Source organism: Periplaneta americana, chromosome 1 (assembly GCF_040183065.1).
Source record: "Periplaneta americana isolate PAMFEO1 chromosome 1, P.americana_PAMFEO1_priV1, whole genome shotgun sequence".
In the NCBI taxonomy this organism is placed as follows: Eukaryota; Metazoa; Arthropoda; class Insecta; order Blattodea; family Blattidae; genus Periplaneta; species Periplaneta americana.
This window is the reverse complement of record NC_091117.1, coordinates 67,012,565-67,026,899: the sequence shown is the minus strand read 5'-3', so window position 1 is coordinate 67,026,899 and position 14,335 is coordinate 67,012,565. Positions and strand designations below refer to the sequence as shown.

Here is a 14,335-nt window from a genome sequence, read left to right as displayed (position 1 = left end):
TTTCATTCCTAATGGCCTTACAGAGTCCAGCAAGTGACAGCGGTCTAATCTTGTATACTCATTCTTAAGTTAGCCCCACAAGAAGAAGTCCGGAAAGATTAAGTCAGGTGATCTGGGGGCCAAAGATTTTTTGAGATTAGGTGATCACCGAAGATGCTGGCTTTAAGTTTCATGGAATTGTTAGATTATGACATGAGTAACCTATGTATCTCCTGACTCAATCAGCGCAATGACTTTTTTGGTGAGTTCACTAAATGTCCTCGACCATCATCATCATCATCATCATCAAAATCTTGACTCACTGCAGGTCTATGTTTTCCATTATCGCAGAGGAGCGAGCCAGTTGTCTCCAGCTTTTTTACCATCGATAAAATTGTTGACCTGGTTGCAACATTGCACATACCGAATTCTCTTCAAAATGCCTGTTGCATTTGAACAACATCCACCATACAGCCCTGATCTCTTCCCGGCCTTGAAAGAACATCTTGGATGACACAGATTCCAAAGTGATGAAGACGTCAAAATAGCGGTGAAACACTGGCTCAACACAAAGGACACCACATTTTACGAAAATGGAATTGATAAGCTCGTCCAAAGGTTAGACAAATGCCTTAATCACCATGGAGGCTATGTCGAAAGATAAAGTGTTGAGCATAGAGCACAATGTGCAGTATTTTATGTACAAAATAAAATATGGATATTAAAAAATATGCCTTGTAAACTTAACTTCTGGGACACCCCTCGTATAGATAGTGTAGAATTTGAAGAAAGGCCTTCAGGTTATAGATTTAATTTGTGAGACCATTAAATATACCTCACCAATTTAATGTACTATGAGTTTAATTCCAGGAAATCAGTTCGTAATGATAGACCCTATTTAACTCTGCATTTACAGATGTTGAGTTGCAGCCCTGTTTCTCCCTTCTCTGCCACACGCTATACTCAAAAGGTTCTGCAATTACTAGATTCACAGCGATATTCAGAACATCGTTTTAATACCTTGCATATTATTTTCGCAACTTTTTTTTTTTTTATTTTACTCTAATAGGACGTATCAGTGTGCAAAATTTAAAGGTCCTATACAATCTTCCAGTTTGAACATCCCCTTGTGAGGTCATTAAACTCAATTTCACGTTTATACTACCTTCCAGAGGGAAATTATAACTCATTAAAATTGTAAAGGTTTATATGATTCACTCTGCAGAATCAAAACTAATTCAGCTGAAAACAGACTGTGACAAAAAATAAAACTTTCCCAGTTTGAGTGTAAATCACTAACATTTGATCCATTGAATAAGCGAACACTTACCCGTGGTACTAAGCACTGCTACCAGAGCCGATGGAGGTGAAGATTTCGACTCAAAACACTGCGAACGTCTTGAGTAAAACGCAGTGCATCCAACACTGGCAGCAGGTTCAGCAGTGCTGTATCCATGGGGTCGCTGAACCATGACTTGATTGGGATAGCATTATCTGAGAAACACATTAGTCAGGTATAAATCAACTATGCAAGATGTCTACTTTACATACTACACACAACTTACAATTGGGAAGATAAGACACAAGTCAAACATTGGTATGCACCATAGACTACGATGACATCATCTCTGTAGGGGTTATGTGAAGGGAGTAACTGCCTTCCCTTCTGTGTGTATTTGGTAAGATCTGAGCCAAACATGGTATGTTCAGTATACTGACATCTCTGTAGCGGCTGGTTGAAGAGAGGAAGAGCCTTCCTCTCTGCACGTGTTTGACTCATGTGTAATCTTCCCAGCAATACTTGCAATGAACTATCATCCCAAACCAGACTGGTTGCATATATATATATATATATATATATATATATATATATATATATATATATATATGCAGATGGATCATTAATAATCAGGACATGGACCTGCACAAGCTGAAGTGACATGTCAATCTTCTCATTCAACCTGTTACAATAGGGAGTTAGAAGCAGTGACCACAAAACTAAAGCAATTGTTGTAACATTTTCATAGGGAGTTAGAAGCAGTGACCATAGCACTAAAGCAGTTGTACCATTTTCATAGGGAGTTAGAAGCAGTGACCACAGCACTAAAGCAGCAGTTGTACCATTTTCATAGGGAGTTAGAAGCAGTGACCACAGCACTAAAGCAGTTGTACCATTTTCAGTGGGAGTTAGAAGCAGTGACCACAGCACTAAAGCAGTTGTTGCACCATTTTCATAGGGAGTTAGAAGCAGTGACCACAGCACTAAAGCAGTTGTTGTACCATTTTCATAGGGAGTTAGAAGCAGTGACCACAGCACTAAAGCAGTTGTTGTACCATTTTCATAGGGAGTTAGAAGCAGTGACCACAGCACTAAAGCAGTTGTACCATTTTCATAGGGAGTTAGAAGCAGTGACCACAGCACTAAAGCAGTTGTTGTACCATTTCCATAGGGAGTTAGAAGCAGTGACCACAGCACTAAAGCAGTTGTACCATTTTCATAGATAGTTAGAGGCAGTGACCACAGCACTAAAGCAGTTGTACCATTTTCATAGAGAGTTAGAGGCAGTGACCACAGCACTAAAGCAGTTGTACCATTTTCATAGATAGTTAGAGGCAGTGACCACAGCACTAAAGCAGTTGTACCATTTTCATAGAGAGTTAGAGGCAGTGACCACAGCATTAAGCAGTTGTACCATTTTCATAGATAGTTAGAGGCAGTGACCACAGCACTAAAGCAGTTGTTGTACCATTTCCATAGGGAGTTAGAAGCAGTGACCATAGCACTAAAGCAGTTGTACCATTTCCATAGGGAGTTAGAAGCAGTGACCATAGCACTAAAGCAGTTGTACCATTTCCATAGGGAGTTAGAAGCAGTGACCATAGCACTAAAGCAGTTGTACCATTTCCATAGGGAGTTAGAAGCAGTGACCATAGCACTAAAGCAGTTGTACCATTTCCATAGGGAGTTAGAAGCAGTGACCACAGCACTAAAGCAGTTGTACCATTTTCAGTGGGAGTTAGAAGCAGTGACCACAGCACTAAAGCAGTTGTTGTACCATTTTCATAGGGAGTTAGAAGCAGTGACCACAGCACTAAAGCAGTTGTTGCACCATTTTCATAGGGAGTTAGAAGCAGTGACCACAGCACTAAAGCAGTTGTTGTACCATTTTCATAGGGAGTTAGAAGCAGTGACCACAGCACTAAAGCAGTTGTTGTACCATTTTCATAGGGAGTTAGAAGCAGTGACCACAGCACTAAAGCAGTTGTTGTACCATTTTCATAGGGAGTTAGAAGCAGTGACCACAGCACTAAAGCAGTTGTTGTACCATTTCCATAGGGAGTTAGAAGCAGTGACCACAGCACTAAAGCAGTTGTACCATTTTCATAGATAGTTAGAGGCAGTGACCACAGCACTAAAGCAGTTGTACCATTTTCATAGAGAGTTAGAGGCAGTGACCACAGCACTAAAGCAGTTGTACCATTTTCATAGATAGTTAGAGGCAGTGACCACAGCACTAAAGCAGTTGTACCATTTTCATAGATAGTTAGAGGCAGTGACCACAGCACTAAAGCAGTTGTTGTACCATTTCCATAGGGAGTTAGAAGCAGTGACCATAGCACTAAAGCAGTTGTACCATTTCCATAGGGAGTTAGAAGAAGTGACCATAGCACTAAAGCAGTTGTACCATTTTCATAGATAGTTAGAGGCAGTGACCACAGCACTAAAGCAGTTGTACCATTTTCATAGAGAGTTAAAGGCAGTGACCACAGCACTAAAGCAGTTGTACCATTTTCATAGGGAGTTAGAAGCAGTGACCACAGCACTAAAGCAGTTGTTGTACCATTTTCATAGCGAGTTAGAAGCAGTGACCACAGCACCAAAGCAGTTGTTGTACCATTTTCATAGCGAGTTAGAAACAGTGACCACAGCACTAAAGCAGCTGTTGTACCATTTTCTTAGGGAGTTAGAAGCAGTGACCACAGCACTAAAGCAGTTGTTGTACCATTTTCATAGGGAGTTAGAAGCAGTGACCACAGCACTAAAGCAGCTGTTGTACCATTTTCATAGGGAGTTAGAAGCAGTGACCACAGCACTAAAGCAGTTGTTGTACCATTTTCATAGCGAGTTACAAGCAGTGACCACAGCACTAAAGCAGCTGTTGTACCATTTTCATAGGGAGTTAGAAGCAGTGACCACAGCACTAAAGCAGTTGTACCATTTTCATAGCGAGTTAGAAGCAGTGACCACAGCACTAAAGCAGTTGTACCATTTTCATAGCGAGTTAGAAGCAGTGACCACAGCACTAAAGCAGCTGTTGTACCATTTTCATAGGGAGTTAGAAGCAGTGACCACAGCACTAAAGCAGTTGTACCATTTTCATAGCGAGTTAGAAGCAGTGACCACAGCACTAAAGCAGTTGTTGCACCATTTTCATAGGGAGTTAGAAGCAGTGACCACAGCACTAAAGCAGTTGTTGCACCATTTTCATAGGGAGTTAGAAGCAGTGACCACAGCACTAAAGCAGTTGTTGTACCATTTCCATAGGGAGTTAGAAGCAGTGACCATAGCACTAAAGCAGTTGTACCATTTTCATAGATAGTTAGAGGCAGTGACCACAGCACTAAAGCAGTTGTACCATTTTCATAGGGAGTTAGAAGCAGTGACCACAGTACTAAAGCAGTTGTTGTACCATTTTCATAGGGAGTTAGAAGCAGTGACCACAGCACTAAACCAGTTGTTGTACCATTTTCATTGGGAGTTAGAAGCAGTGACACAGCACTAAAGCAGTTATACCATTTTCATAGGAAGTTAGAAGCAGTGATCACAGCACTCAAGCAGTTGTACCATTTTCATAGGGAGTTAGAAGCAGTGACCACAGCACTAAAGCAGCTGTTGTACCATTTTCATAGGGAGTTAGAAGCAGTGACCACAGCACTAAAGCAGTTGTACCATTTTCATAGCGAGTTAGAAGCAGTGACCACAGCACTAAAGCAGTTGTTGCACCATTTTCATAGGGAGTTAGAAGCAGTGACCACAGCACTAAAGCAGTTGTACCATTTTCATAGCGAGTTAGAAGCAGTGACCACAGCACTAAAGCAGTTGTTGCACCATTTTCATAGGGAGTTAGAAGCAGTGACCACAGCACTAAAGCAGTTGTACCATTTCCATAGGGAGTTAGAAGCAGTGACCACAGCACTAAAGCAGTTGTTGTACCATTTCCATAGGGAGTTAGAAGCAGTGACCATAGCACTAAAGCAGTTGTACCATTTTCATAGATAGTTAGAGGCAGTGACCACAGCACTAAAGCAGTTGTACCATTTTCATAGATAGTTAGAGGCAGTGACCACAGCACTAAAGCAGTTGTACCATTTTCATAGAGAGTTAGAGGCAGTGACCACAGCACTAAAGCAGTTGTTGCACCATTTTCATAGGGAGTTAGAAGCAGTGACCACAGCACTAAAGCAGTTGTTGTACCATTTTCATAGGGAGTTAGAAGCAGTGACCACAGCACTAAACCAGTTGTTGTACCATTTTCATTGGGAGTTAGAAGCAGTGACACAGCACTAAAGCAGTTGTACCATTTTCATAGGAAGTTAGAAGCAGTGATCACAGCACTCAAGCAGTTGTACCATTTTGATAGGGAGTTAGAAGCAGTGATCAGAGCACTAAAGCAATTGTTGTACCATTTTCATAGGGAGTTAGAGGAGTGACCACAGCACTAAAGTAGTCATACCATTTTCATAGATAGTTAGAGGCAGTGACCACAGCACTAAAGCAGTTGTACCATTTTCCTAGAGAGTTAGAGGCAGTGACCACAGCACTAAAGCAGTTGTACCATTTTCATAGGGAGTTAGAGGCAGTGACCACAGCACTAAAGTAGTTGTACCATTTTCATAGGGAATTAGAGGCAGTGACCACAGCACTGAAGTAGTAGTTGTTCCATTTTCATAGGGAATTAGAGGCAGTAACCACAGCATTAAAGAAGTTGTACCATTTTCATTCATTTAAAAGGTCTGTCATACTACGTGACACACTTCCTGTAATACAAGCTATCTGACAACAAACAGCTAAGTAACATTAAGAAGAATACTTGAGATTCATCAGTCATTAAACATTTCAGATACAGCTCCACGAAGATATTGCCTTCAAATGGGTCTCTGCTCAATGAGGTCTGTCAGAAAACAATCAGGCAGATGCTCTGACAAAGAGCACACAAATTAAGCACATTTAATTTAAAAGAGTTCCAATTCACTCTGCTAAACTTACAATAAAGGATATTATAAAAAAAATTACACAGAACACTCAGACTGCACACTGAAGGAAAACAGTGAAAACTTTTAGACACTATAGATCTAATATCAGATTCTCCATGAAGGAAGGCAGTCATCTCAGTTATAGACAGCAGAATTGTCAAATATATCTGACCAAGATGGAAAGTTACGTATTTCATTTACCTGGATAAGCTCTGTATGCCCCGGGAGAGTTATCCAGTATAAATATGCTAGCAAGATCCCCACAGATGGCTGACAAGTCCTTGGTATAACTTCCGAGGTCTGGTGTGCAGTGTTGTCTATAGTAGCGCCTCCTCAAAATGCCGCGATTGTTGTCCAGTTTGTCTGCTACAGCAGCACCATAAATCTCCATGCTTGCAGTGAACACCACCAACTCGTACCACTGTGACACCTGCACAAATGTAAACATGTGACAATTCAGATATATATACAATATATGATATAACACACAAATTTGATGCAACAAAACATTAAACTATACAACACTGTTATTTTTAGAATTTAATAATTTTTAGTAACCTTTATAAAATGTCACTTCTTAAACTAATAATTAATAAATGAGTTATATAGGGTTGTCCATTTCCACCTATATAAATTACATTAATTAATGTTTACAGTAAGTAGTAAGAACCTAAAAATTAAAGAAAATTTAAATTATACCATCAATCAATATAGCAAACTATAACTTAGTCAACCCTGCAAAATAGTGTATCAGACCATTATCTATTGTTGCATCTTTTTTTTCTCCCCTCCTTGTATAGAATGCATGGGAATACACTGTTACGTCATTTTTCTCAAAACACGGACTCTCATCTTTCTTCTCCTGCAATCATTTTCATGCGAAGAAAAACTGCATATGATCTACTACAGAATATATTGTGATATTATAGATTGTATAGAACATCTAATGCTTTGGAGGAACTTCACAATCAAGGAAGGCAAAAAAAATTTAAAAAAGGGAAGAGTTAACTAAAGCCATTCTCAAGGAATGGACATAAAATGTAATGTGAGGTGGGTATGTACAGCTGTCAAAAGAAAAAATGGCCACTCTCCTGAAACAAAGTTCCCTTCGGGTATCTTCGCTACAATTCGGAGACAGGTGATGTTACATGTTGTTTAACCACGTTGCCTGATATCTACAGTTATGATTGAAGTATTCTGTGTGTTATTCGATAGCGTAATGGTAGCATTCAGGCCTCTTATTCGTGAGGTCCTGCATTCGACTACAACCTCGTGCTTTTTATGTTCTTTTTTGTTCTGTTTTTGAGAGAGACGAACTATACATAATGACTCCTTTCTCTTTTACGATTATTTTAGTAATTAACATCAGGTTCATTAATATATTATGCCATGACTTTATCATTATGATATTGTGGCTGCAAATGGAAAGAAAAAAGATTTTATTCTCAATAAAAATATCTTTCGTGGCATAAACAAAACAAATTTACTGGCGTCGGCCTTAAAACATTCAAACAATTAAGCATTCAAAAAATAAAACAAAAAGCCACAATTCAATATCTAGTCTATCTTCCTCTTATCTCGATCATCTTGCAGTCGAATGGGCATGGAATTGACTAGTCTTTGCAAATAGCGACTGTTCTTAGACATGATATTCCAGGAATTCTGAACATACATACGTAAGTGTTCTGTCCATGGGCAGGTCTTTCACTGCAAACCCAGCAATCTCCAATCTTTCCTATTTTCTGCCTTCCTCTTAGTCTCCGCATATGATCCACATATCCTAATGTCGTCTATTATTCTTTTCAACCAGAGACCCAACCAATTCCTTTTTCTCTTTCTAATCAGTTTCAGCATCATTCTTTCTTCACTCACTTTTTCAAACACAATTTTATTTCTTATTCTGTCTGTCCACTTCACACGCACCGTTCTTCTCCACATCCACATTTCAAATGCTTCAATTCGTTTCTCTTCATTTTGTTGTAATGTCCATGTTCCTTCCCCATACAATGCCACACTCCACACAAAGCACTTCACTAGTCTCTTCCTTAGTTCTTTTTCCAGAGGTCCGCAGAAGATCCTTCTTCTACTATTAAAAGCTTCCTTTGTTCATGTTTGCAGTTTTTCTTGGGAAGCATAGGTCTAAATGCGGTAACATCCCATCGCTTTCCGCATACCACTATCTCTTTTGCATCTTATTAAATTCCAGGGGGCCCAAGCGTGGAGATGAGGAGAGTGGATTTGACTAATTGGGCCCTCCGGACTTCGACAGTCACAGCAAGGGTTAAATATTAATTCTATCAGGATGTTTGACCCGATCAGAGACCGGGAAATCTCAATTAGCCTTTGCCCCCCGCATCCTGGACTAGCTTCTACGAATCGTCAGAAAATCTTAGAGTGTGATTGGGCCAATTTTTCCGAAAATGTTTCCACACTTTTGCCCTCGTAGCTCAGTGGACGAATGTCGGAATTTAGATGTCAACGTCTCAGGTTCAATTCCTCGTTACTCCTTTTCATTTTATTGTGGTTCAAGATAGTATAATGTAATAATACAAAAAGAAAAACTAATACCAGTATTATGCAACTAGATTTTTCCAAACCTAATATTAAATTTATGTTATTTATATCGCTAAAGAACGATTACAATATAAATAACTTGAATATTATTTATACAGTATCACTAAAGAACGATAACACAATATAAATGATAAATATCGGTTTGTTTAATTAATATGAGATATTATACAATACGTATTTAATTATCTAAATAAAATAACCTATTTTACAAAGAAAGATGGTTATATGTGTTATAATAATTACTTACATAAAATACAGATTATTTATATTGCGAAAGAACAATAACAATATAAATAACTTGAATATTATTTTATAATGCTAATGAAGGAAAACAGAATATAAATGATAACTTGAATATTATTTATATCGCTAAAGAACGATAACAATATAAAAAACGTGAATATTATTCATATCGGTATTTAAGAAATTGTAGAAGAATAGTAATTAGTAACAGTGTCCTATTTATTCTTCTTGGAGCCAAATTTGTAACTTTTAAAGTGTGGTTACTATGTTGAAGTGTATGTGTTGCAATGGATGCTTGATTTGTTATGTATGTGAGTCAGTTATGGGATGCTTGATGTCGTCGCAATGTCGTAATTATAGTTTGATTGTGTTTGTGTGACTATTGTGTATTAATTTATGATGTATGGTACGGAAAGCTGCATATTTGTGTTATAGAAGTGTTACGTATGTGTGTTGTTAATGTTTTTGTATGTTTCAAATTGATACCTGACATTTGTTTTGCAATCGCAATGCCTAATTTACGGATTGTTTATGTTTTGTTTACATCGCGTAAGCTAATTTAATTTTCTTTTCCATTTCTCTTTATGCTTATCTTTTTTGTGTATAAAACTATAGCCCTAACATACATATGTAAAGTAGGGCTAACCCCCATTGGATATAAAATAATAATAATAATTATTATTCATATTGTTATAAAACGATAACAGAATACAAATGATGACTTGAATTTTATTCATATCTCTAAAGAACGATAACAAAATATAAATAACGTGCTATCCATAAAGAACGATAACTGGATATAAATGATAATTTGAATATCATTTACATCGCTAAAGAACGGTTAAAAAATAAAATGAAAACTTGAAGAAGGCCCGAACCCACAACCTTTGAATCATTAAACAAGCACTCTACTGCTGGTCTACGAGGCGCAGATATGGAACACTTTCATAGTTCCACAACTGCTTGTACAAGCACATCCATCGTGTAACAACGTCATGACCCGAAGTGGACTTTGAAAATATTCGCTGTTCACGAGTGCGGCCACTTTTTTTTTTTTGACAACTGTACATACAGACTATAAGGGCATTGAGTGCCTTTATGTTAAAATGTGATAGAGGGAATTATTTGGAACAAAGATATCCAATATCCAATGGTTTTGCTAAAAATTCAAGTTTTTAACACCCACATTTTCAGTTCATATACACGTTAAAAAAGAATATTAATCTGGCAACAGCCTGTTAAGGTTTGTTCATAGAGGAAAAAAGTCTACTAAGAAAGCAAAGAAAAAGGAAACAAGTTCCAATGTCTTAATTTTAATATGCCACTCTGAGTACCAGAAGGCCACAAAATTTTCCATATAAATGAGCATTACATACCAACAAGGAACTTTTGCACAATTTTTTTTCTTTGTAAATTTCCATGTCTGTTAATAAATGTATCATCGAACTCGAGAGAAGACATTTTATTTACTTCAAATGTTAAAGTGATCACTGAGGCATTCTTTTTCAGAATCTGGATTTTTTTAGTGTAATAATTACAATCCTTGGAAGGCCGGAGGGAAAAAGAACTTTGGGGAGGCCGAGATATAGATGGGAAGATAATATTAAAATGGATTTGAGGGAGGTGGAACATGATAATAGATTAATCTTGCTCAGGATAGGGACCAATGGCGGGCTTATGTGAGGGCGGCAATGAACCTCTGAGATCCTTAAAAGCCAGTAAGTAATAATTACAATCCTGTTGAGAGTATACTTGGAAGTCCAAAAACAAGTTGCTGAATGGCTTGGATTCTACGTGTTAAGAAATAAAAACAAATACCGCAAACTCTCGAATGTTCGTGCTAATCACCAGACAAAATGGCATGAACAAACAAAGAACACAAATAATCGGAAATGTTTATCGATTTGCCACAATAATGGTTTAGCATATATAAACATATATGTATAGTAAGCTAATTTATGCATACCAATGGCATAATCTCTGACTAGTTTCTTTACTGATTCACCTTTCTATCAATTCTAACTTTTCTTTCAGTGTTAGAACCACTTTTTACGTTTCTCAGTCATTGTATCAGTAGGTGCACAATGATCACAATACTAATCACATCAGTTGAAATCTCGATACTGTATTGTAATGATCTATAATAACCGCAATGTTAGTTTAATTTTAAAATAACTGTTGCCAACATTAGACAAAAAAAACACAATCAAATTTAACTAAATTGTAATTAGAAAGACAAAACGTCCTTTGCTGCTGTAACGCTGAGAAATTAGACACTCAAAATATATCATTATATTCTACTGTTTCTAAATTACAGTACTAAATACAGGGCTACTACAAAAGAATCATTCGTTTTCAAACTGCTATATTCTCCAAAGTATTATTCGTACAACAATGAGTGATACATCAAAAGAACCGGAAACGCACCTGGTTTGCATTGTGTATACCAAACAGTTGGCAGCACGAGTGTAGTGACAAAACAAGAAAAGAGTTTTTGTGTGTTGGAATATGCAAGACAATTTTGTTTTCCAATAAGACTGTGCACCCCCTCATTGGATGCTTGATGTTTGTGGATGCCTGAACCATGAACTGCCGAATCGCTGGATTGGGCATGTTGGTGCAGATAACCAAGCTCTGTTTCCTTGGCCCCCCAGGTCACCAGACCTAATGCCATTTGACTTCTACCTTTGGGGATACATTAAGGAACGCATCTACGTACCTCCACTGCCACAAACACTGGTACAGCTGAGGGAGCGCATCAATAATGCAGTAATTGCCACTGACAGGACAACGCTACACAATGTGTGGAATGAACTGGACTACCGCCTGGACGTATGTTGTGTCACCCGAGGAGCACACACAAAACATTTGTAGAGTGTGGGAATAAATGTGTTGCATGTACGGTTCTTTTGATGTATTACTCATTGCTGTATGAGTAATGCTTTGGAAAATATAGCAGTATGAAAATGAATGATTCTTTTGTAGTAGCCCTGTACATTACTGCATTGAAATTCTGTACAGCATATTGTTAGATTTAGCTTCCATAAGTTTATCCAGTTTGGATCGCTTATCTAGTACATTTTTTTAGTAGGTTATTTTACGATGCCTTATCAACATCTCAGGTTATTTAGCATCTGAATGACATGAAGGTGATAATGCCGGAAAATGAGTCCAAGGTCCAGCACCGAAAGTTACCCAGCTCTAGTACATATTGTACTGTGTTTATACTACAGCTGTGTATCGATTGTTGCTGTTTATGACATGCGCACTGCTAGGTGTGCGAGCTCCGTTCACACATATTCGAAATTTCTTACCATTTCAATCTTTTGAACACCTTCACCGAAGTAAAAAAAAGCCTTGAACCCGCAAACCAAATAATACACACACAAATAATCAGGAGTTTGCTGTATGTAAAACTAAGGGATTGATAGAAAGGTTTCTCACTTCTTGATGAGCGGATAAGCAGCTCCAAAACATTACATCACGAAATGGTACAAAAAAAAATTCGCACCACAATGAAGACGTGAATGTCTTAGATAATACTGCAATACATTAGTATAGTCTTATGAAAAGATGATTACATCTAAATTAGAATACTGTATAACTTATAAAAAAAACATTTCTATTTTACGTTTTTGATAAGGATTTGTTTACAAACCCTCAGATAAAGTACGATTTAAATAAATAATAACATATTATAAAAAGTAAACAGTGTTTCATTATCCAGAATAATAGAAGGTGAAAATATTTTCAAGTCAAGGTACGTAATTAAATTATATTTCAACAAAAATTATGAATGTTAAATTAAGTACCTATTATTGGACAAAATTAAGTACCTATTATTGGACAAAAATTCATTCTGGCGCCAGGAATCGAACCCAGGACCTCTCAGCTCAGTGCGCTGAGTGCTCTTCCCATCTGAATTAAACCGGGACCCGATTCACGGAACAGGTCGAACTTTCCTCCTTTTGTATCATGTATGAAATATAAGTAGGTCTATATGTTAAATTAAGTTTTCAAATATAATCAAATTAAAAAGAACATGACTTAAAAATTACAACACTCTGGCATACCTGGGGCTACTGTATGTCAATGTGATTTAAAATCTTTACAAACTAGGCTCCTCAATTTAAACACAGCAGAAATGAGATTTCTCGGAACATCTGGATACACTTTGTTAGATCATAAAAGAAATTAGTCTGTTTCAAACAGTCAATGTAATTTAATAGGTAAAACACAGAAAGGGCACATCTAATGAAATGACATTTTACACCGAATTAAACAAAACTGAATAACTGACAAATGAATGATGCTATCAACCAGATAATTTATTTGGACATTCTTCACAACAGTATGTATACAATCTTACACAGTAATAACACAATGAAGTGGAATAATCTATGTAATATTTTCCTTCACATAATGTAATTATAACTTTTTTGCTAATGTCAGTATTTTCCCATTATAAATGTATTCTTATATTACAAATTAAATTTAAAATACATTTGAAAGTAAACAATTTTTTATGACTATATATGTACAGTCAACTCTCGATAACTCTGACTAAAGGAGTGGGGATCTGTTTCAAGTTATAAATTGCCCATCAAACCAAGGCGAAATGACGAAGTTGTGCCCAAGTAATGAAATCTGATATTTTATCTACAGTATCATTTTATGCTTCAATGTGACGAGACAAAATACAACATGTAATATATACACTATACATCAGATAAGACATACACACATAGGCTTCGGAAAAATGGAGGATTATTTGCAAATTATTTATACATGTGTGGAATAACAAATATTGACACCGTACTCAAGGTTTTAGTCAAGGGTCTGACACATATTCTTTCGAAGCATGATGAAGACTGGGGCACACAGTAGCATCATAGTTAAGGTGTAAAGCTGCAAGCTGGAAGGTCGCAGGTTCGTTTCCCGATGGGCCATGGATTTTCTCCATTGATCAAATCCTTCCAGCCACACAACGGCCCTGGGTTTCCTCAGTCTCTAATAGAAATGAGTATCAGAGGTATTTCCTTCGGGGTAAAGGCAGCAGGCACATAGACTCGACATCCCTACTGTAATTGAGGCTGACTTTCTGTGGATGTGGGAGCCCTAACCTCCTGTGAGTCTTCATGCCCTGTAATAGGATTGATTTTCCTGTTTACAATGAAGAAATGAAGATTGGTTTGACACTGTGAGGATATTTTGCAGAGTTGTACCCATAAAGAAGCTCTCAATCTTGTTCTGTATATAATTTTGATGTTGTTCTCGAATAACT

The 14,335-nt window shown here is 37.3% G+C and overlaps 1 protein-coding gene across 3 annotated transcripts in view; it reads right to left on the bottom strand.

The window, feature by feature from the left end:
- Dd (CTD nuclear envelope phosphatase 1-like protein dullard) overlaps window positions 1-14,335 on the bottom strand; it is a 51,019-nt gene that overhangs the window by 11,494 nt on the left and 25,190 nt on the right. For all 3 annotated transcript variants that reach the window (XM_069821635.1, XM_069821626.1, XM_069821642.1), the window contains exons 4-5: window positions 6,436-6,664; window positions 1,310-1,473 (exon numbers count right to left, since the gene is read on the bottom strand). In XM_069821635.1, coding sequence (XP_069677736.1) covers window positions 1,328-1,473; window positions 6,436-6,664 — 375 coding nt within the window. In that variant the 3' untranslated portion in view covers window positions 1,310-1,327. The remainder of the gene's footprint in view (window positions 1-1,309; window positions 1,474-6,435; window positions 6,665-14,335) is intronic.